Source organism: Ictidomys tridecemlineatus, chromosome Y, assembly GCF_052094955.1.
Source record: "Ictidomys tridecemlineatus isolate mIctTri1 chromosome Y, mIctTri1.hap1, whole genome shotgun sequence".
Taxonomy (NCBI): domain Eukaryota; kingdom Metazoa; phylum Chordata; class Mammalia; order Rodentia; family Sciuridae; genus Ictidomys; species Ictidomys tridecemlineatus.
Window position 1 is genome coordinate 6836806 of NC_135494.1, and position 25208 is coordinate 6862013.

Below are 25208 nucleotides of genomic sequence, written 5' to 3' on the forward strand. Positions count from 1 at the left end.
ACCTTCTAATATTTCCACTTTAGTCTTTAGCATTTATTTTGGTTTGAGGAACTTCTTTTAGGTTTTGTAGGGCAGTTCTGGTGTTGATAAATTATTTCAGCTTCAGTTTGAGAATTTCTTATTTTCTCCTTTTCAAAACAAACAAACAAACAAAAAAACAAACAACAACAACAACAAAAAACTTGGGACTGGGGTTTTGCCTCAGTGGTAGAGTGCTTGCCTAGCATGCATGAGGCACAATCCTCAGCATCACATAAATGTAAAATAAAGATATTGTGTCCACCTAAAAAAAAAAAAAAATCTTTTCTGGCTACAGTATTCTTGATTGGCAGTGTTTTTTGTTTGTTTAATTCCTCCAGAACTGTGAAAATATCATGACATTCTCTTTTTGACTTGTAGAATTTCTGCTAAGAAGTCTGCTTTTTTTGACTGCCAGGAAAATCTTCTCTTAATCTTTAAACTTGGAGAGATTGACCACTGGATGTCTTAGGGTGTACTGGGGGGCCTTTTGATCTTCCTGTTCCTAAGTGTTTTTTTTTTTCTTTCCCTACACTTTCTGTTTTTTTAGTCTCCTCCTGCTTTTAGCCATATATATATTTGTTCCTGGGGAGGGGGTGATGCTAGGGATTGAACCCAGGGCCCTGTGCATGTGAGACAAACACTTTATCAACTAAGGAATATCCCCAGTCCATTTAGCTTTATATTTTTATCTCTTCTCTCATTCTCAATTCCTTCTTGAACTCTGAGAATTTAAATATTTGCATTTTCAATGAGATATAAAATGTCTTGTGAGCTTTTTTCTTTTTTCTTTCTTTCCCCTTTAAAATCTTCTCTGACTATATTTTCAAGTAGCCTGCTTTTAAACTCAGTATCTCTTTTTCTGTTTGATGTAATCGGTTACTGATGCCTCCTATCATGTTGTAAATTTCACTTAGTGTACTTTTAAACTGAATAATCTGTTCTCTTTTTTTTTCAATTGATTACTCACTCACTGCTAAATTTCTCATAGTATTGAATCTTCTCCTATATTTTCTTGAAGCTCACTTAAATTCCTTAAAGAAACTGAATTCTGCATCCAAAAGTTTTTTGTTTATGGCATGTTTGAAATAAATCACCAGGTCAGTCTTGAAGTGGAACACGGAACTTTATTTGCTGGCAGGAGAAAAGGGCAGCAAGCAAGTTACCTCTGCAAACTTTGACCCTTTGTAGAAGGTAGGGTACCTTTTTATAGCTCCAAACCACAAGCTGCCAGTAATTCAATACCATGGCAACATAGGAAATGGGCCAAAGTGACCCAAGTCAGGCTACACTGCACGAGAATACATTGTACAAGAATAAAAGAAATATTTTTCAATCACTATGCCACTATGCCATTGACAATCAGGGTGTGCTAAGCGAGATGTGGGTTGCAGAGGTGGGAGTTTTCTCATGGGAGAAGCATTTCTTTATGAAATGGAGTCTTGGAGTAAAATGGAATTTGTCTGGTGAAGACACTTATATCCTGGCTCATAACAACTGACATCAATTGTTCATTTGTTGAGGTCACGATTTCTTGAAGATTTTTGACCTTTGTTCGCTTAAATGCATATGCCATCTGCACATTAAAGACTTGAGTACTCATTTTAGTCTTTATAATTTGAATTTGTTTTTTTCTTGTCCTTCAAGAAATTCTAGGCTAGTTGCTCCTTTTCTCTATGCTGTGGATCTTTAAACTATTGCAAGGTTACAGTCCTGGTTTGCCCCAAGACTAAGGTTAGTGCAATTGTCACTATTCCAGCACTAGAGGGCAACCTGAACTCAAGTTTGTCCCAAATCCACATTTAATGTGTTGTTTAGAATAAACTGAACAGAATAGATCGAACAAATAATTCTCCATAAAGCATGTGACTAGTGTTACACAATTTATTTCAAACGTCTTTAGGTATCAGGGAAATGCAAATCAAAACTTCATTGAGATTTCCTCCCATCCCAGTCAGATGGCAATCATCAATAAAAAAAAAAATAGGAATAAATGTAGGGGAATGTAAATTAGTTCATCCACTATGGAAATAGTATGGCAGTTTCTCACCAAACTAAAAGGAGAACTATCATATGATCCAGCTACATTACTCCTTAGTATGTATCTGAAGGAAGTGAATTCAGCATATCCACATTTATCAAGACAAGATTCCCATTGCCCAAGTAATGGAATCAAACTAAGTGCCCATCAATTAATAAATGGATAAAATGTGGTATATGAATGCAATGTGGTATATGAATGCAATTGTAATCATACAAAAGAAAAAATCATGCCATTTGCAGAAATACGAATAGGAGATTATCATGTTAATCAAAGTAAGCCAGACTCAGTCAAATATACATATTTCTCTAAAAAGAAATGTTTCCTCATTTATCAAGGTGTAGTTGAAATACTCTTCTACAAAGAAACATTTCCTCATTTATCAAGGTGTAGTTGAAATACTCTTCTAAAAAGGAATGTTTCCTCATTTATCAATCTGATCAACCATTTTCCGTTTTTTCTCTTAAATATATTGTCTCTGAGAGAAATGGAACTAGAAAATTGTTTAATTTTATTCCATCATTTGACACTTACTATGCTGTATTTACTATCTGGTCACTTTCTGTTGATAGTGTGTCCTTGACTGGGGCGGGGGAGTGGGAGATTTCGAGTTTTGTTTGTATTGACAGACTGGAATTCTGGCAGTTTTTTTTAGTTATTTGCGTTGTGCTTCAACATTAAACATGAAAGAACTGTTATTGCCAGTTCAAAAGTTTGCTTTGCTCCCTTGCCCATAGTGTCTTCTTTTCAAAACATGTTCTGTATATTTTATGTACATTGGATAACACATTTTATACAAGTTTTTTAGCACCTTTTTCCTGTCTGAAGTGCAATGATAATGTACAAAAGGAAAGTTAAGTGTCAGTGAAACACTGTATATGAACAAAATTGTAACATGATGATAAAATTGTAGTAACAGTTTTCTTCACAAAAGCCAACAAATAGTATGTATCTGGAAATACATTAAGGCTTAATATGCTGTTGGCATGGACTTTCGTAAACACATTAAGTTCCTTGTAGCTTGTACCCGCAGAAAAAATAGAAACATTGTTTTAGCTTCTCATCATTCATTAGAAATTATTAATCCAAATTATGCTTACACTGAAGAAATTAACCTACTAAGAAATACTGAGCGGAATCTTGTGATAGTAATTCTCTCTCGGCTCAACCGCACGTGCTGGTTTTACTCTCCTGTTTACTGCGCAGGCGTGACGTGCGCAATGCTTCCCTTGAAAAAAGATCCGGTGATACTATTTAAAATCTTCCCTTCCGTTCCGCTGGAGAACTCTTTAAGTTAGGTGGGCGAACCGTCAGGCTGAAAATATTTTCCCATGGTGAACTCGGTCCTCCATTTTCATTTTTTACTTAGCATGTAAAACGAGTGTCAGGTTTGGAGATAACGCCTGAAGTATAGATCCGCGGAGTGACACGGAATTAGTAGGCGGAACACCGAAGAGTCAAGATGGTGGCTGCAAAACTGAGAGCCATGAGGTTTGGTAAACAGCTTCAGGGATTAAACTAACTCTGGAATTTGGAAGCAAGTAAAGTTCCTGCGGCCGCGGTGTTTAGCTGGAAGTTCCATGCATCGCTGAAAAGATTGAATTTTATTTTGCGTCTTAGTACTCAGGTCGGACATGGAGCCAGCGTCCGAAGATTTCCTACCTCCGCCTGAGTGCCCGGTGTTCGAACCTAGCTGGGCAGAATTTCGAGACCCCCTTGGCTACATAGCCAAGATCAGGCCGATCGCAGAGAAGTCCGGCATTTGCAAGATACGCCCACCTGCGGTAAGTATGCTTAACGTGGAGTAGGGTAATGCTTTCATTTAACAAGGCCTCAGATTTATGAATCTAAAGTTTAGATTCTCAGAGTTGAGATTTGAATCTTTCTAACTCATTTCTTATCTTTCTTATCAAGTCCGGGCCTCAGGAAATTTGCCCAATTGCCAAATTCTTTGTTATGAAGATTTGACGTGGAATGTTTCTGCAGAGAGCCATATGTTGAAGAAATTAACGTAGTCAGAAGTACTTGATTTAATAACAGAAACAGCGAATAACACAAAAATTTGTGTTGTTATTAGCAATTTGGCCAGGGATTTTTTTTTCCTCTCTCCCTTAACTTGGGAATGTGTAAAAACAAACAAAAAGGCACGGAGCATGCGGAAAGGCCTCTTCTGTTGATGATTTGAAACTATTAATTGAAACTGGTAGGAATTTGGCTTAATTAAAAGTGTATCTTTAAAAAAAATATTTCTTTAAATTTTTGGAGTTGCTGGGGATTGAACCCAGCGCCGTGTGCAAACACTCCTCCAACTACATACCCTGCTTTAATTAAAAATAAAGAATGCTGACAAAATGAATCATTATTTAAACAAAACAATGTTTAAGGCCTTAAATTTCTAACTACAATGATGGCTAAATTTATGCACAGCCTACTGCTCTTTTGGCAGGTTTTTACTCTGTCTGCACATTTGCTTTTTTTTCTATTTATATGTTCATATTTCTCTTAGAATTGATATTTATAGTTAGATGCAACTTTTCCAGAGTACTGAGGCTAAGAATTATTTATTGGTTTGAAAATAAATTTTGTTCACATTAGGTTTATTTTCATTCTTCTTAAGATATACTTTTATTCACTTATGCCTTTTCTCTTTTTTCCTTCTGTAAAGTTAGCTCTTAGGATGTGGAGGTTTTTTATTCATTTTGATTTTTGAGTGTTAAAGATGAAGAAGAGCATTGATTAATAGGCTTTTTTCCTTATGGCTCTTCTTTTTTAACTTTATTTTCAAGAAGCAATCATTGGAAGCTTTTGAAAATGCAAATAAGTAGGAAGGTAGAAACAAATGATTATAAATCTCATCCTCTTTCTTCTCCATTGTGCTGTAATCACCTATTTTTTTTTTTTTTTAACTTCTAGGATTGGCAACCTCCTTTTGCAGTAGAAGTTGACAACTTTAGATTTACTCCTCGAATCCAGAGGCTGAATGAACTGGAAGTAAGTTTGTGAAGTTCACTTTTATAGAGGAACCTAAGTTTTAATCTTGTCTGTTAGTTTTATAATAATGTAGTTAAGGATCTAGGCTTTGAAATCATGCATATTTAATTTTAACTACAATTTCCTCTTAGAGTATTGATTTTTCAGGAAGTCTTTTGAAAATGTATTATTACTGTTGTAAAAGGTGGGATTATGAGGAAGGCCTTAAATTTCTGGAAATGATTCATGTATTCTGCAATAGAGTGAGCTTAGAGCTATCAAAAATAGATAAATAACTAGTTTCTCATTTCTTTTTCTATATCAACCTTTCTTATCATTTTGAATTTTCTCAAGGGTAAAAGGGCCTTTAAACATCTTGAGTAAAGTAGACTCTCAGAAGCAAAGATTGCATCTTAAAACAGTCAACCAAGTATTCATGTTCAAATTAGTATTCAATTTTGTTTTACTGACACTTTGTTTTACTGCTGTGATTTTTCAGTAGAATGGGTACTGGAAGCTTCATTTGACTGAAAAGTTAAAAAGGGATAATTTTCAGAAAATGAATTTTGATAATATTTGACATAGAATGGAAAAATATTTTAGTGGTTTTTTTTTTTGATTGCTTTATCTGTAGTTGGATATCTGAAGGAAAACATTAAATAGAGCCTAAAAAGTCTTAAGCAAGCCATCTTTAAGCCCTGCATAATTCTTTAAATGTAGCCTCTGAAGACTTTTTCATTTAAAGTATCACCTTATTTCCTCTTGAAGACCCAGCTTATTTGAGCTTTTTGTGGATATTCATGGGAAGCTACGCAGTAAAGCCTGAAATATAGTATATTAATAGAGAACTGGTACTATAAAGATACTGCTTCTTCACCCACTTTGCACTGGAACAAAGTCAAGTTAAGGAATAAGCCAGCTTCATAGGGCCTTCTCCTCCTCAGGCTCAGACAAGAGTGAAACTGAACTATTTGGATCAGATTGCAAAGTTCTGGGAAATCCAAGGCTCTTCATTAAAGATTCCCAATGTGGAGCGGAAGATCTTGGACCTCTACAGTCTTAGTAAGGTAAGAGTAGTTGATACGCTAAAAAAAAAAAAAAAGAAAAGGAAAGAAAGAAAGTGTTCTTTTATAGAGGATGCTTGTGCTTGGTAGTAGAACATTGTATCTTTGTGGTAGTAAAGGAATGAATGTAGAACCTGATAATATTTTTAATATATTTGGTCCTAAAATGGTTGGCATTGGGGATGATTACATCCCAGATTTCAAGTTTTAGTGCTATTTCTTCTTCTTTTTTCGGTGGGGGGGAGATCTCTCCAGTATTGTCACAGTTTATTCACATTCCTTTGTATCTTTTCAGATCGTAATGGAAGAGGGTGGCTATGAAGCCATATGCAAGGACCGTCGGTGGGCTCGGGTAGCCCAGCGCCTTAATTACCCACCAGGAAAAAATATCGGATCTCTGCTACGATCTCACTATGAACGCATCATTTACCCCTATGAAATGTTTCAATCTGGAGCCAACCTTGTGGTGAGGACCCTTATATGGTTTGGGGCCCTAATATGATTTAATTGTTTTTGTTGTTATCTTCCCTTTTTTAATTTGTGCTTTTGTCCTACATTGTGATGTTCTAAGTTTGTATAAAGAGTCTGGAGATACAGAAGTTAGCCCTGGGCAACCTGTTTGTATAAAGAAATCTTATATCTGCTTTGCTAATTATATAAGCAATAGAGGGTACTTACCCTGTTAACTCAGCAGTTCCCTGTCTGCTAAGACCTTTTAATGAATCAGATCTTAAGACTGGTGATAAAACTTAAGGTTCAGATCTCCATAGTCCAAAGACCATATTTGTTTCACTCTGCTTTTCAGTTTGCTCATAAACGTCCAGGGAAATTAGAGGATATTTACTTAAATATCCTCTATTGCTGAGTGAGTAGATTTATTTGAATTATATTTTTTTTTACTCCAGAGGTCTTTAGTTAATTGTAACAGTTACTCAATTCCTGACCCAATCCTTTTCTTGTTCAGCAGTGTAATACACATCCATTTGACAGTGAGGAAAAAGACAAGGAATACAAGCCCCATAGCATCCCCCTTAGACAGTCTGTCCAGCCTTCAAAGTTCAGCAGCTACAGTCGGCGGGCAAAAAGACTACAACCTGAAGTGAGTATATGTTTAACTTTTTATAAGTAGGTAAAGTTTATCTTAAACTTGCTTTTGCGTTTTTATATTGTATTCTTTTTTTCCCTTCCATTTTTAATGTAACCCTGGTTCAATATGAAGATGGTTGGAAATGAATTTCAGTTATTTTATTATTATTGTTTACAGTTATTTTGTTATTGCAATTTTACTATTTCACATTTTAAAAGCAAACATAAAGCTTTTAATACACTTGATTTTTTTGAAACAGGTTGAGTTTTGTAAAGTAGATCATACAATTTGTTTTTTTAACTATTGTTCTGTGATCTTTTAAGTTATGGTTAATAAAACCTTGCTGCAAGGAAGGACACAGGAAAGGCTCAACTAAGTAGTTTTTCATACTGATAAGTCTTCAAAAATAAGTCACTATATATCACTCAAGGTTACTGGGAAACTGCAGTCTTAGTCAGGAGTTAGTCTTAGTAAACAGGTTAGGAGGATTGAGTCCTTGGAATACGGTTAGGAGACTTAAGCTATATAAGCTATGCAGGTATTCCCTAGTTACATGATATCTAGTCTGGAATAATTAAGATAGAATATTATAGTCCCCTAACTAAGGCTGGACAGACTGGCTGACTGTAAGGTGTTTATGCCTTTCTCTTAGAGGAAGCTTGGCTCTGGATTAATTAGCATTTACCAGAGACACAAGCTTGTGCCTTATGGTGTCTTAAGAATTGGACAGCAAGCTTTACATTGCCAAATATAACAAAGAGTTGAAACTGAACAGTATAGTTTTATTACTTTTCTTCTTGCTAAGCCAATTTTGAATATTCTACATACAGTTTTTCATACTATTTTATATGTCTGTAACATAAATTACAGTGAAGTAAATCAGACTGAAGTTGTGTATTTTTAGGAGTTTTGTGGCTCTGTTTTGTGTGTGCATGGTACGGGAGCTTGAATCCTGGGCCTTGCATGCTAGGCAAGGACTGCACAGTTGAGCTACATCTCCAAACCTTTCTTTTTTTGATACCAGGATTTGAACTCAGGGGCACTTATCAGCCATATTTCCTACCCTTTTTCATATTTATTTTAGAGATAGGACTGAGTTGTTTTAGGGCCTTGCTAAATTGCTGGGAAGCCTTTAATCTTATAATCCTCTTTCCTCAGCCTCCTGAGCCTCTAAGATTACAAGCATGTACCACTGCACCAACTTCAAACCTTTTTAAAATTTAAGATGGGTCTTGCTGAGTTTCCCTTTATAGCTTTGCATTTGTGATCGTTCTGCTCTGCTCTTTTGTCTAGCTGGATTACAGACTTACGTCTGAATAATATTAAATTTTGAAAATTTTAAACTTGAGCATGTAGAACAAAAAATTGAGAATTTTCTATTAAAATCAGCTGGATTCTACATTAGTGCTTTAATACCTTATGGAAGGAATTGCATCTGGGAAAAAGAAAAAAGAAGATCAGTTTTAAGATCAGTCAGATATAGACATCTTTTGTTTCATAACGGAATATCTATTTTTCTGGAAATTGTAATGATTATTCTTGACTGAATGTGGTGAATATTAGTTACATTTTCTATCAGTCATATTTTCTTTTTTTAAAATTTTTTTATTTAATTTTTTTATTATTAGTTCAAAACACTACAAAGCTCTTGACATATTATATTTCATACATTTGATTCAAGTGGGTTATGAACTCCCAATTTTTCCCAAGTATAGATTGCAGAATTACATCATTTACACATCCACGTTTTTACAGACTGCTATACTAGTAACTCTTGTATTCTGTTGCCTTTCCTATCGCTACTATTCCCCCTCCCCTCCCATCCCCTCCCATCTTCTCTGTCTACTCCATCTACTGAACCTCATTTCTCCCTTGTATTTTTTTTCCACTTTCCCCTCACTTCCTCTTATATGTAATTTTGTATAACAATGAGGGTCTCCTTCCATTTCCATGCAATTTCTCTTCTCTCCCTTTCCCTCCCACCTCTTGTCCCTGTTTAATGTTAATCTTCTTCTCATGCTCTTCCTCCCTGCTCTGTTCTTAGTTGCTTTCCTTATATCAAAGATGACATTTGGCATTTGTTTTTTAGGGATTGGCTAGCTTCACTTAGCATAATCTGCTCTAATGCCATCCATTTCCCTGCAAATGCCATGATTTTGTCATTTTTTAGTGCTGACTAATACTCCATTGTGTATAAATTCCACTTTTTTTTTTTTTATCCATTTATCTATTGAATGGCATCTAGGTTGGTTCCACAGTCTAGCTATTGTGAATTGTGCTGGTATGAATATCGATGTAGCAGTATCCCTTATAGTACGCTCTTTTAAGGTCTTTAGGGAATAGTACGAGAAGGGGGATAGCTGGGTCAAATGGTGGTTCCATTCCCAGCTTTCCATCACATTTTCTTTATTCATTTATTTGTTAATTATATCTGATTGCATAGAAGCATCTGATTCCTTATCTTAGTTACCATGAATACTGCTGAAATAAATATGGACTTAGAAATATCTTTGGCATATTGATTTATTTCCTTTGATTTATTTCAGAGTGGTGCAGCTGGATCATGTAATAGTTTTATTTTTAGCTCTTGAGGAATCTCCAGACTGTTCTTTTATGACTATACTAATTTACATTCCCCCCAACCAGTATTTATTCTTATATTTTTTTTTTGTTTGGTAATAGACATTCTAACTGGATGCAACTGTGTCTCATAGTTTTGATTTGCATTTCTCTGATGAATAATAATATTGCACATTTTTCATTTGTTTGCAATTAAATTTGCATTATATTTTTTTATTTTGAGAACTTTCCCGAATCTTTGCCCATTTAAAAATTGGATTGCTTGTTTATTTTGTTGATTTTGAATTTCTTATACTAACTTGTCAAATGAATAGCTGACAAATATTTTGTCCCACCTTATAAATGGTCTCTTGTTGATTTATTATTGTTCACTATTCTGAGTTTTTAATCTGATAAAATGTCAATTTTTGCTTTAGTTTCCTGTGCTTTGGTGTCTATCCAGAATGTCATTTCCTGTACCAGTGTCTTGAAGTGTTTCCTCTAAGATTCTCTCTATTATTTTCAGTTTTAGATCTTATATTAAGGTGTTTGATCTATTTTAAGTTGATGTTTCTATAGAGTAAGAGATACTGGTGAATTTTCAATCTTTTGGATGAGGATTGCAATTTACCCAGTACCATTATGGAAATACTTACCTTCCGTGTGTGTTTGAGACAGTTGGCTGTAGACAAACTTTATTTTAATTTTTGTTGTTGTTGGACTCTATTCCATCTAGAGTACAAGTGTCTTATTTTTATGCCAATATCATACTAGTTTTTGGTGGTGGTGGTTCATGGTTTTTTTGTTTTTTTTTTTTTAAAGTCTCTGTAGTTAAGTTTTAAAATCTGGTATTGTGATATCTCTAGCATTACTCTTTCTGCTCAGGATTATTTGGCCTTTGGGAATCTTTTGTACTAACATGTGAATTTTATGATGATTTCTTTTCTAGTTTTATGAAAAATGCTATAAATATTTTGATTGGGATTGCATTCAGTCTTTAGAATGCTTTAGGTAATATAGACATTCAATTAGAATTAGTAGTGTGGGCTGTTAATACTTCCAACCCATGAACATGGGAGTTCTTCCCATTTTTTTGTGTCATCTTAATTGCTTTTCTTTTTTCCTTCAGTTTTAATTTAGAAGTTTTTCACTTTCTTGGTTAAATTTATACCTAGCAGTTTTGTCTTTGTGTGGCTATCATGAATGGGTTTGCTTTTATCATTCTCAGAAAATTTATTATTGGAACAAGAAAAGTTACTAATTTTTATATGTTGACTTAATATCCTACAATTTTCCTGAATTTGTTAATCATTTGTAATAATCTTATGATGGAATTTTTGTCTAAGTAGAAAATTATATCTTCAAACACGGATAATTTGACTTCATCCCTTCCTGATTGTATACCTTTTTATTTTATTCTAATAATTATTCAATTACCTAATTGATCTGGCTAAAATATCTAGTACTACATTGAATAAGAGCCATAAGAGAGGATTTTGTCTTGTTCCTAATTTTAGAGGAAGTACTTTCAGTTTTTCTCCATTTTCTCTGATCTTAGCTGTAAATTTGTTGTGCCTTTATCAAGAGATGATTCTCCTGTACCTAATTTGTTTAGGGCTTTTATTATGAAAGCCCAGTGAATTTCATGAAATGCTTTTCTGCATTGGTTGACATGATAATTGATAATGTGGTTTTTATTTCTCATTTTTATTTATGTGGTAGATTACATTTGTTGATTTGTACATGCTGAAGCATCCTCATATCCCTGGAATGAAAACAACATTATTATGGTGAATGATGTTTTTCATGTGTTATATTTAACTTGCTAGTGTTTTGTTGAGAATTTTTGCACTCATGAGGGAATTTGGTTTCTAGTTTTCTTTTTTTGTAATGTCCTTGTCTAGTTTTGGTAATGGGCTAATAATGCTAGCTTCATAGAATGAGTTTGGAAGGATTTCTTCTGATGATTCTTTGTTGTAGTTTGAGAAGAATTATTTGCCAGTCTTAATCTATAGAAGTGACTGATGACATGGAGAGATCAATGACTTTAAAAAAAAAGTTTGATTTTTTTTTTTTTTTCTCAAAATGAGTGACATAGCATAGTACACAGGATTACAGGGGTAAGTACCAACGTCAGTTAGTCAAGAGGCAGAAAGCACAAGGACAAACCATAGCCTGTGTTGTAGCAATTTTAAACATTTTAGAAAGAGCCAATTTGAATAATTGTAGGGGTTCTGGAGCATGGGGACTGCTTTTAATTTTCAAGTATCTGACCCTAAGTTGATTTTCAGCAGGAGAAATAATGGTTTTGTAGGTTAGATGGAGAAATTGATGTAGTTATAATTTAAGATAGGTTGATTTATGTGTGAAAAGATGAACTCTTTAACAAGTTTGGCTGTTATCTCTGCATGAGATTGTTGCTTTTAACATTTGTTTTTCAGCCAGTTTATTATTGGAACAAGAAAATTTTTGTGTGTTGACTTTATAACCTTCAATTTTCTTATTGACAATAAAGTCAGTAAGTTCTCTCAACTTTAGAACATTACAAAATAGGGAAAACAAAAAATATAATTAATTGAATGAATAGCATTATTATTTATGATTCCCCAAATTTGGAAATACCTTCAGTGTTGTGTAATGAAAGAATAGATATTAGTTCTAGAATACCAAGATGTGTATTCATCGGTCCAGCTATATGTTGGTATTCTAGAATACACATTGATTTTTTTCATACAGAGTACTTAGTTACACAAATTAATATGAGAAAAATAATGTTATTTGTGTTTCCATCTGTGTTTTTATATACAGAAAATTTATATAGATTTAAGTGTATATAAACTTATGTATAGAAAATAATCTAAGAAATGTTACATGGGAAGGAGAAGTGTAATAGGATTAATTGAAAGTGTATTACAGATAAAGTATAAATAAAATATATCCCAATGTTCACTAAAAATAGTTACATGCTGAAAATGATTGATATATATGCATACACACACATAAAAATACATATTTTGGCAAATTATGGATTTACGTTTTCCTAGTTCTCTTATTATACTGGAGAGAAGACTAATTTCTAATTATTTTCTTTTAAAGAGAAAAGGAATCCTCTTTTAACTTTGTGTCTTTTATATCTTTGTAGAAAGGTTATTTATGTTGGATTCTCTACTATATGGTGTAACTTATGAAATTTAAGCATCCGTTTTGTTGCCAACATGGTTATTTCAATATCTTTTACAATATGAAAAAACTGAGAAATAAAAATTATCTTAGAAATATTTTTATTCATTTTTTTCTTACCTGGTTATACCTTGCCCACAGGTAAAACATTCACAAATGGATGAAAATTGTTGGAAGCTTTTAATCTTTGTGATCTCTTTTACTTTTATAACACAGGGGTGTTTTCTAAATATGAAAGTCTGTATGTTACCTACAAAGTGTTGTGTATTTACATATAAAGCTCTCATCTTTGTTTGAACTTTCTTTTAATAGCCAGAGCCCACAGAAGAGGACATTGAGAAAAATCCAGAGCTAAAGAAACTACAAATATATGGGGCAGGCCCCAAGATGATGGGTCTGGGGCTTGTGGCTAAGGACAAAACTCTACGGAAGAAAGGTAAACCTTAACTGGCTAAGTCAGTGTGAAAGACAGACTACTAAAATACCATGAGAGGAATGGTTTATAAATCTTGATGCCAGAAAAGGATGTTTTCAGAGTTATTTCTGACTCCACAGGTAAAGAAGGGGTTATGTCGTGTCCCCCAACTCTTACGGTGAAAGAAGAACATAGTGGGGATGGGAAAGTAGTATCAACATTATCTAAAGAGGACTTGAGTCACAGCATAGAACCCTGCACCAAGATGACTATGCGACTCAGGAAGAATCACTACACTACCCCATTTGTAAGAATTCACCTGTTTTTTTTTTTTTTTTTAAACCAGTTTTAAACTATTTAAATTAGATTCAGTTATTATTATATTTTATGACATCTTACTTTCCTTTGCTATATTTAGCCCTTTCCCCTTTGTATAAGAAGATTATGGCTAGAAAAAGGAAGAAAATTTTAAGGTATTTAGAGGCAAGAGCAAAATTCCTCTTAATTTTTAGATTAGGATTTTTCACCAAATTGTATTCTCTTTTCAACTCCTTAAAAACAAATCCGAATTTTCATAGTTAAATTTTATAGAAGATAATTTTGTCACATATAAATTATGTGAAAGAACAGTTGTTTCCAGTAAATGCTTTAGGACTTTCGGAGAGTCTGTCAATTTTTGTGTAGTACTTCTTTTGTAATTTTGATTTACTTATGTGCTTTGAACAGGTGCAATTTATTCTCTTTATTTTACCTTTCTTTCTCCTCTTACTTGAAAGATTTATATAATCTTGTACAGTCTGTTTTTTTAAATTTCTTTTTTTTTATTGTCCATCTTTCTCTTCAGCTAATTTCACTATTTTGATTGCTTATGCCTTCTCCTGTGAAAGTATTTATGTTAGGGAAGGCTTATCTTTGAACGTATGTTTTATATCACATTACATACTCTTCATATTTCTCCAAATAATCTTCATCTGATAATTTAGAGATTATCTTTAATACCACTATCATGTCCTCATTTGTCCTGGGTTTCTTATAGATTGTCATAGATACTTCTTATCCAAATTTGGGAATGATTATGTTTCTCTCAGTTCTGGTATAATTATTTCTATTTATTTTTTACTAAAGTATAACTTGGATACATAAAAATAAGTAGATTAGTTTTGTTTGCTCTTTCAGTATTGGACAGTATATTCTCTTTCATGTTGTTATAGTTGAAAAGTTATATTGCTTAATGATTTCTTCTTGTGCTTTGTTTTCTTATCTCCGACTTTTACACAACTATTTTTTTATTTATTTTTTTAAATTTTTAAATTTGTTTTAAATAATTACACATGATAAATAGAACGACCTTGACATATTATACATTTGAATCAGATGGGATATAATTTCTCATTTTTCTGAGTGTACCATAACTGTATGTATTTTATTGTTCAGTGAATTTTTGGTAGATTTCAGTTATTTTTTAATATTTATTTTTAGCTGTAGTTGGACACAATACCTTTGTTTTATTTATTTTTATGTAGTGCTGAGGATCTAATCCAGGATCTCACACGTGCCTGGTGAGCATTCTACTGCTGATCCACAGTCCTACCGTCTAGTTCTTGACTACTTAGAATAATTTCACTATGAATATTAAGCTTTCAAATGTTTGCCTTTAAGTAACATGTAGATGATTTTTTATTGTCAATCTACCCTAATAAAAATTTATTTACATGTTTTCTTTCTTAGTCCTTGGCACTAGAATTTTTCAATAGTAAGAATTTAGGTTCTTTAATCTGTCCTTAATGTTTATTCTTGTGACTTCCATTTGGGTCTCTGTTTGAATCATTGTTTAAACCAGACATTTTTAGAGTGAAAATGATTATTTACTAAACTAAAACTTACTAAAAGAATAGGCATAGTTGGCCATTCAGTCTTTTGATCTTTTATTTTTTAAAATTTATTTTGAGATCTATACCAAATATTTTCAACAATTTATAATTCTGTAAATGATCCATGCTAGTTCATATCTTATGATTTTGGTTTGTATTTCTGAAACTTTAATAAAAGGTCCTCAGTGTTACTGCCCCCAAAGACATTAAATATGGTTCGTTCATTTATTAATGTGTTATATTGCTTAGTTAATTATTCATGTCCTGTTTGTTGTATTTTTTACCAGAAAGTGAACTTAAGAGCAAAACATGGTATGGTAGTTGATGCTAAGAATGAATGATCTGGGCTTAGTGGTAGAGCACTTGCCTGACGTGTGAGGCCCTGGGTTTGAGTTTCAGCACTACATATAAATAAATAAGTAAATAAATAAAATAAAGGTCATCCACAACCACGACAACTAAATTAAACAACAACAAAAGAACGAATGATTTTGCAATCTGGAATTTCGAATCCTGGAGCAAGTACCTTATATTTTTATTTTTCCTGTTAGATTGATTCATATGTTTGCCGAATATGCTCCCGGGGGGATGAAGATGATAAACTGCTTCTCTGTGATGGTTGTGAAGATAATTACCACATCTTCTGCCTATTGCCACCCCTTCCTGAGATTCCTAGAGGGGTGTGGAGATGCCCAAAATGCATCTTGGCAGTAAGTCTTGTCCATCATAGATGTTTTAATTTTAGTGCCTTTTAATTTCTGTCATTTGTCTTCCTGAATTAAGGGAAACTAAAAGTATATAATAATTTGTATCCTTTTCTGAGTACCTTTTTATTATGTATCTCAAGAATGCTTGAGTAAAGTAGCCATAAGATGGGAACAACCAGAGAAAAAGGACAGTAATTATATGGCTTAAATGATGGCAGCAAAGACAGAAACATTCAGTTTGGTAGATACTGAAGAAATTATCCTACCTGGAAACAGGAAAACTTGGAAGTTATAGAGTAAGATATTGAACAACCTAAAGAAACTTCTTTAGCCTATTCCTAGTACTTCTTCACCTGTTGCTTTTGTTTTGCTAAAATATGTTTTTATTTCAGGAGTGTAAACGGCCCCCTGAAGCTTTTGGTTTTGAACAGGCTACCCAGGAGTACACTTTGCAGAGTTTTGGTGAGATGGCTGATTCCTTCAAGGCTGACTACTTCAACATGCCTGTACATGTATGTGACTGGGACTGGGATGATATGGACTAGTGTCTGGTAATCTTAGTTTTCATGAACACAAGGTAATATAGTGGACTATACTCATATTTTCACCTGATATCATAGATGGTGCCTACAGAAGTCGTGGAGAAGGAATTCTGGAGGTTGGTGAGCAGCATTGAGGAAGATGTGACAGTTGAATATGGAGCAGACATTCATTCCAGAGAATTTGGCAGTGGCTTTCCTGTCAGCAGTAATAAACGGAACCTGTCCCCTGAGGAAGAGGTAATGTAATTGGTGATTTATGTTAATATTGTGATAAAGAAAAGTAAAATTTGTCCTTGTATGCTCTTATACATTGTTTTTTTCACAATGAGAGATATTAATTTATCTGTTATTTACCCAGAAGTATAACAGCTGTCATTACTACCACTCTTTTTAACCCTTTATGTTAAGAGGGTGATAACTTGATATAACCATTTAGGAGTTGTACTACTTTGTCATCGTTCTCTAAATGTAAATATTTAAAGCTATCACTTTTTAATTATGTATAGTGAAAAACAAGTACTATGATGAATTTTTTTATAGTCATAACTTAAAAGAACTAAAAGGGTCTTCAAGAAATGCCCTGGCATGATGATGCATTCATGTGAACTCAGAATGCTGAGACAGGAGGATTGCAAGTTCAAGTCCAGCATTAGCAACTTAGATACTTTCTTAAAATACTAGGAGTTGTGGCTTAAGGTAAAGGGTCTCTCGATTCAGTTACCTTCCAAAATTAGTGCACTAATTAAATTTGCCATTTTTTTTTTACTTGAGGTGTAAGACAGACCACTCACTTTATCCTTTAATACAAGATATTATCTTAGATCATATAGATGTTCTAAATGCTCATTATATTAAAAAATTCCTTGAGTAGAGAAGCAAAATATTTGGAAAGATGAAATTAAATAGTAATCTTCCATATGTAGTATACGGAATGCAATATAATATAATTAGATATATTATCTAGTACATAATATAATATGGAATTCCTACTGTAATTATTGTCATGTTGATTAGATGACCAGAGTAAAAAGAATTAATATTTGGCTTTGTGTATAGATTGGCCTTTAGATAGATGATCTAGATAACAGAAGTAGTGTTTTGAGAAGATAGTTCAGCTATAAAATATTCAATATATTTATATATCTGTATAATTTCTATATATGTAGTATCATTTTTCCTTGGATTTTTAAAAACAGACTATTATGGAAAACATAATGTACTGATTTATATTTATGAGAAAAGAAGGAAATCACTTATGTCTCCATTGGTAATATTTTAGTATATTTCCAGTTGTGTTTTGAAATTAAATAAAAATTATGTGATGTTTGAAGTCACAAAAATATGTAGCCTTTTCATTAATTATAAAACATAGTAATCAAATTCTTAAATATACATTTCATTGTGAGGACTGAAAGTTTCAAAAATGATTACATTGAGAAACATGCTTTTCTATAAGTATTATATTTCCACTAATAACTAAAGGACCCAGTATCTTAAATTATACCTTTTTTTACAATTTTTTAGCATTTAAATACATATATATGTATATATATATCTACAAAGCCTTCTTGGTCAGTTTTATGCTTTGAAGTTTCATCTGCACTATTCTTGGCTTTAATTCTTGCTTTTCACTATTGTATAATACTGTATCCCAAATTTATTCTAACAACATTTATATATTTTCCTATATGAACCGTCTTTTATTTTTGCTTTATATTTGCAGTTGAATTGAGGTATATTCAGAATTGATTAATAAAGTGAGATATAAGTTATGCTCAAACTAGTGAGAAGACTTCATTCAGATTTTGATCAATGATAATGGTTATACTGCTAATTTAGAAGCTATAAATTTAATCAAATATGCTTTATATTATTAATTAATGAGGCCAAATACTTTTCATTAAGGTTAATTGTACAGTTGAACAACTTGAGACATGATTCATATTTCATAAACTGTTAGAAGTTCTCAGGCATTTACACATGTATAATATATACATATGTATATAGAGACTTGAGTATATGCAGTATATTTGAATATAGTATATATACCTTTTTATATACTTACTATAATTAATTTGATGATTTTATGAAACACATGAATACCAGTCTCTCTTATGTCCCTCAATTCTGTTCCTTTTAGTTTCTCTTGGATTCTGGATGTAGGTTTTTTTTTTTTTCCTCCTAAGTTATTGTGCTTTGTACTTAAAATTTAGGTGTTTATTTTTGTAACTAATATAGAACTGTTCTTTTTTTTTAAAATCTCTTAACTGAGGAATCACTCAGTTTTCATTTGATGTGAATTAATAGTGGTTTTCTCTCATTTGCATTATGAACATAATTTCTAATACTTCGTTTTTTGCTTTGTTTCTAATTCGTTTCTCTTTCCATTATCTGTTGCTTTTAATTCAGCAAGTCCAAGTACACTTTTCCTAACATTTTAAGAGTAACTTATTATTTTTTTGAGCAATGTTAGACTGTTACTATTCAGTCCTCCTGAGCTGTAAAATTTGGGGAGCATGTTTTTTTTCTGTTTAAAAACAGAATTTTACTTATTATTTGTCTGTTTTTTCCGTGTCTTTTTGGCTTATTTTCCTCATCATCTCACCTTTCCTACAACAGCTCTTTTTACTATTGGTTGTTTTTCTTTATTAAAATGAACTGTTAATTATTTTCTTTTTATTTATAAATGAAGTCTTTATTCTTGTGGTAGTTTCTTTTGTTTACTCTTGAATACATTTTTAAAAAGTCTAATTTGACTCCTTTTTGAAGTCAACTCTAAAAGTACTGTAATGTGTTTTTTTCTCTAGATGGTTATTAAGATCTCTTTGTTTTAAGCCATGCAGTTTCTCCTTATAGATATGACCTTTTGTTTAACCTCCTAGGGATTTAAAGAATTTCTCATATATGTGAGCTCAGTTTTTATAAATTTTAGAAAATATGTGGCCATTAACCCCTCTTTCAGACTTTGTATCTTTTACGAATTTAATAATTCTAATTTTTTCTCCTTCCACATTTCTTATGTTGTATTTCTATATTCTATATTTATATAATCATATACTTATAATTTATATATATTATACATAAAAATGTTTTATAAAAATGTGTTTTTTTTTTCTATTATATTCTAAATTTCAGAATGTATGTTTTCTTATTTAAATGACCCTTTTAATTTCTGAAATATATTTTTTATTTTTAGAATTGCTGGTTGATTGTTTACCAGATTTACCTAGCAAATATTGAGGTCATTTCTTCTTCATGCTTCCTTTCCTGTGCTTTTACAGTATAGTGTTAATTACCTAAGTGGTGTTTTTTTCCCTCAATAAATTTTCACTAATTTCACAACTTCATCCATATGTTGTGACTTTATTCTGTTAGTTTATTGTGAGTTCTTTGAGCCATATAAATACACAGAACAAACTTTTTTTTTTTGAAGTTGATTTTTAAATGTCCTGCTCAAGGATACTTAACACTGGTTCTATTAAATACCTAAGGACACTGTAATCCAGAAATTTATAAAAATACTTTTATCTTAACATTTGCATGTGTAAAGTCTAGCCATAGTCTGTTTTGATAGGCCATAAATAAATCTGGATAAAATATTTCACAAGCATTTTTCTTTCTTTTCTCTTCACAGAAGCTAAGATAGGCAAATATGTTCAATGTCTTATTCCTCCATTTGCTGCCAGAGGGTAATGTTTATCATAGCTATGATAACTTTATGTTGCAATCTATTGTATTCCGTCTTTTGGAAGTAAAAAGTCTTGTTTTCTTATTTAAACTTGATATCCAAAAATTAATTGACTAAAGGGTAACATCAGTTTCAGAACTTCTGTTCATGTGTGCTTTGTCTTGTTTCGTCTTTCAAATATTATTCTTATTTAAACAAAATTTGTATGCAGAACCTGAGGTGGTTTGTGATTTCTTTAACATGTAACTATAATCACCTTGAAAATTAAATAGTATATATTAAATGGTAATCCAGAAGTTTTTCAGTATATTGTTGAGCAATAAAGTAGGAAAGTGTAATTCTATTGTTTTTTGTTTTCTTTCTTTTTCTGTTAATGATTCATTTCTCTTTTTCTCTGATTCTTTTTGGATAGTCTCAAAGAAAATCAGAGCCTGACAAATTAAAATATTGATGGCAGCTTTTATTTAGGATTTCCAAAGTTTTGAAGATGAGAATCTTATGTAGAAATAACCTCTTATTGAAATACAGCCCAAACAAGTGGGATATACACTTCAGTAGGAAAGTGGATGGTAGATGAAAAAATTGGTCAATGTTGAGAGTAGAAATTCTTTTCTTGCTGACTTAGGGTTCTGTATGAAAACTGGGTTTTCTTGTATAAGAAAGTACAGAGAGTGCCCTAAGATAAATTTTACAAAACTTATTAAAATTTTAGACAGCCTAAAAATTTTGTCAAAATGCTGCTTTTTCTCTTTTTCCTCTTTTTTTCTATTGCATTATAGTTGTATATAATTTTGGGGATCATTTTGTTATAGTTATACAAGCATAAAACATAATTTGCTCTAATTTAATGCTAAGTACTTTTCCCTTTTCTCCCTCCCATTCTTTCCTCCTATCTTGATTTTTCTTTCTTTATATATTTATATACATAGTTTTTATAAGTAGTGGCTTTGTAGATACACAAAGAAGCGAAATTCACTGGGGTGTATTTATGTACATACATGAATTTATATATATAAATACATATATACACAGACATATGATGTATATATATATACACACATGTGAACTTACATACATACACATGTATGTCTGTGTGCATATACACACACACACATACACATGACATACATACACACACACAAAACACCAATGAATTTCATTATTTTGTATATGTTTATATTTGGATTCATAGTTTACTTTATTTTCCAGTTTCTCCCATTTCCTATCTCTCCTGCCCCTCAGTCTCCTTCCTTTATTCCATTGATATCTGTTTTTATGGGGTTTCCTCCTCCTCCATCCCAAAGATACTTAAGTTTTTTTTTTTTTTTCTTATTTGGTCTAGCTTCTGCAAATGAGAGAAATCATTTGACCCTTGACTTTATGGTTGCTTATTTTATTTAGCATGATGATTTCCAGTATTATCCATTTACTGGTGAATGCTATAATTTCATCTATCTTTATGACTGATTAAAACTCCCTTGTATACATATATCATATTTTCTTTATCTACTCATATGTTGATGGTCATCTGGACTTATTCCATAACTTAGCTATCATGAACTGCATTATTATGAACCTTGATATGGTTGTATCCCTTTAATATGTTAATCTTACTTCTTTCGGATAAACACCCAGGAATGGAATAGCTGGGTTCCATTCCTAGTTTTTTTGAGGAATTTCCATATCACTTTCCAGAGTGGTTACTCTTATTTGCAGTCCTATCAACAATTTATTATGTATGTTTCCCTTCACATTTGCACCTACACTTATTGTTATTCATATTCTTGGTAATTGCCATTCTGATTGGAGTGAGAAGAAATCTCAGTGTAGTTTTGATTTGCATTTCCTTGATTACTGTGAACGTTGAACATTTTTTCATGCATTGGCCATTTGTATTTCTTCTTTTGAGAAGCATCTGTATAGTTCATTGTCCATTTGTTGATTGGATTGTTTGGTTTTAATGGTGTTAAGTCTTTTGAATTCTTCATATATTCTGAGTAGTAATTCTGTAACTGAGGAGTGGGAGACAAAGATATCCTTCCATTCTGCAAGCTGTTTCTGTTCTTGTTTCCTTTGTTGTACATAACTTTTTGATATATGCCAGCCTACTTTCTGATTCTTGGTTTTATTTTTTGTGCTTTAGGAGTCTTCTCAAGGAAGTTGATATGTGTGCTGATATATTGGAGTGTTGATACTATTTTTTCCACTAGGAGTTGTAAAAGTTCTGATCTAAGTTGTAGGTCTTTGATCCACTTGCATTGACTTGTGCAAGGTGAATGATCAAGTTTCATCCTGTGTATGGATATTCTGTTTCCACAGTAGTGCTTTTTAAAATAGTCTGTCTTCCCTAACATACATTTTTGGCATATTTATCAAGTATTATTTAACTATATCTTTGTCTTGTTGTCAGTTTCATTGGCTTTCAGGTCTGTTTTGATGAGAGTACCATGCTGTTATTGTTACTGCAGCTCTGTAGTATAATTCGAGTTTGGTGATTTGATGTCTACAGCATTATTCCTGCTTAGGATTGCTTTGGCTATTCTAAGTCTTATTCTTCCAAATGAATTTTAAAACTGTTTTTCTCTAGTTCTATAAAGAATGTCATTGATATTTTGATAGAAATTATGTTAGATCTGTATAACACTCAAGGTAGTATGGCCATTTTGGCTATTTTCGGCCATTCTGCCTATCCAGGAACATGGGAGATTTTTTCCATTGTCTTAGACATCTTTAGTGTTCTATAGTTTTCCTTGTAGAGCACCTTCACCTTCCTTTTTTTTTTTTTTTTTTTTTTTTTGAGGTAATTGTGAATGGAACAGTGTTTTTACCTTTTCTTTTTTTTCACCTTTAGTAAGTTAAGTATTAGAATATAGGAAAGCAGTTGATTTGTGTACGTTGATCTTGTATCCTGCTGATTTGATAAATTTTTTTATTAGCTATAGAAGTCTTACTGTGGAATGTTTTGGGTCTTGTAAGTGTGGGATTATGTTAGGAAACGAGATAATTTGACTTCTTGCTTATTTCCCTTTAATTTCCTTCTCTTTTCTGATTAAACATAAATAGAAGTGAGAGTGGACATCCTTTCAGTAAGAAATACTTTCAGTTTTTCTCTGTTTAGTATGATGTTCGCCTAGAGGTTGTCTTTCCACTGTGGTCATCTTTTTCCTCTCTGCTTCTTTCTGGAAAGGGTTGGGAATCTTCACACAATTTATTTTAGTTTAACTTAGTTCCTAATACTTCTCAAAATATTGACCCACTGTCTTCTTTAAAATCATTATTTTCTAGTGTATTATTTGAATTCTCTTTCCTTTTTATTATTTTAAATCTATTTAGTAGATACATCAGTGAATAAAGCAAATGTCTTATAAATTACAACAGTCTAGATTAAATGAAACCAACCTAGTTTCCATGATGTACAACAGCTTTGTTCCTCTATAAGTCCTTTCCTATCCCCTTGTCATTACTATAGCAAATTAATTTTTATAACTTGTATGCTTCTTAACATGATTAATGGTGTTATATATGTCTGTATTGCATGTCTTATGGGGCTAAAAAGTTTCAAAGAAAAGTGCAATCAATACTAATGACCTTTACTTTTACATATGTAATAATCTCTATCATTACCTTATTGTATAGTCTTGAGTTACCCTTCGGTGTTTTTTGTTTGATAGGTTGTTTTCTTTATTTCTGCCTAAATAATTCTCTTTACCATTTTTCTGTATAATTATATTTTATAATATAAAATATTTTGTTTTACAGGATCTATGTATACAAAATATAAAATAAGCATATATAATATAGATTACATCTTTGCTTTCTCAGTAACAATTTCTATTTCTTTTCTATTCTTCTTTCTCATTTTTGTTTTTGTTATTTTTAGTTAGTTTGTTTTTTAGTGAATGGTGCATTCTTCTTGTTTTTCATGTGATAATCCTGAAAATCAAAACAAGACTTGCACATCTGAGTTTTATTTTTCTGCCTTTTGTGACTTAAAATTGTTTACAGTGACTTTTCTAATCTATTAATTAAGACTTTTCTTTGTCACATTTTGGCCCTGAATACTCTTTCATTATTTGCTGTGTGACTCTACTGTGACCTTATGTTGGTTAGGTTAGTGTATGGCCTGCCATTTACAGCTTTTCTCTTCACTATCTGCTTGCGTAATACTTGAAGCAAGTGTCAATTTCTATTTTCTTTTTATCCCTTAGAGATTCTAGTTTCTCTTTTGAGCTTATTCTCTATCCTGGGTACATGTGGTTTTCTAGATTTCTTGTGTTAAGTGGAAGCATTTTAGAGCTATTCCACTTTTAGATTTTAATATCTTGTCCATTGTTTGCATCAGCTGCTATTTTTTCCCTGGGAGGAATGGCTAGATCATTTTCATTATCATATTTTACCCTTCAAGTCTCTGCTCTTTGACCCTAAGATAATAAAATTACACAAAATCAAAATAAATCCTTTGCATTTCTAAAGCACATTCACAACTAGTTCTAAACACAACTCTGAGAGCAAATATCTATTCTGTTTCCATGGTGCCTACCCCAGAAATGTAGGCTGTTGTCTTCATCTACCAATAATCAAGAAGTGAGGCTTGGGAAAGGATAAGTTAAAATGTTATGAAGCTTTTCTGTTGTATTGATTCTCTTTTCTCTTGATGCAATATAATTTTTGGTTTTATCCTAAATTTTGATAAATTTGAATTTGGTAATTTTTTCACTTTTATTTTAATATTTCTGTGGAGAGATGTCCCTTGAAGTTTCTGAAACTTAAAATTTCATAGACATCCCTCTCTGGCCATCAGCTTTTGATATAGTAACAAATGATTACTAACTAGTTTCAGAGCACAGAAAAGAAAGAAATGAATAAGACAATGCAATTAATAATTTATAATCTTGGGAATAAGAGAACCTAAAATAACCTATGGAAAGTAGTGATTATGCTAATACTAGTATCTACGACACACACACACACACACACACACACACACACACACACGTGCATCGTATATACAAATTTCTACATAAAAGTCCAGTAGAATAGAGGAAAGGGAATAGCCGAGGGAGGAG

At 32.2% G+C, this 25208-nt stretch overlaps 1 protein-coding gene across 10 annotated transcripts in view; it reads left to right on the top strand.

Moving 5' to 3' along the window:
- Positions 1–3305: 3305 nt before the first annotated feature.
- Positions 3306–25208, top strand: part of LOC144372016 (lysine-specific demethylase 5C-like) — a 37019-nt gene continuing 15116 nt past the window's right edge. For 2 of the 10 annotated variants that reach the window (XR_013432059.1, XM_078035440.1), the window contains exons 1-11: positions 3306–3550; positions 3687–3843; positions 4973–5050; positions 5974–6096; positions 6389–6559; positions 7058–7192; positions 13232–13355; positions 13475–13641; positions 15757–15915; positions 16305–16424; positions 16533–16691. Coding sequence is in view for 9 of the 10 variants with exons in the window: in XM_078035440.1 (XP_077891566.1) it covers positions 3522–3550; positions 3687–3843; positions 4973–5050; positions 5974–6096; positions 6389–6559; positions 7058–7192; positions 13232–13355; positions 13475–13641; positions 15757–15915; positions 16305–16424; positions 16533–16691 (1422 nt within the window). In the remaining variant the exon portion in view is untranslated. Of the gene's footprint in view, positions 3601–3679; positions 3844–4972; positions 5051–5973; positions 6097–6388; positions 6560–7057; positions 7193–13231; positions 13356–13474; positions 13642–15756; positions 15916–16304; positions 16425–16532; positions 16692–25208 lie in introns of those variants that run through there. The other 8 variants (XM_078035434.1, XM_078035432.1, XM_078035436.1 and 5 more) reach the window with 8 other exon arrangements.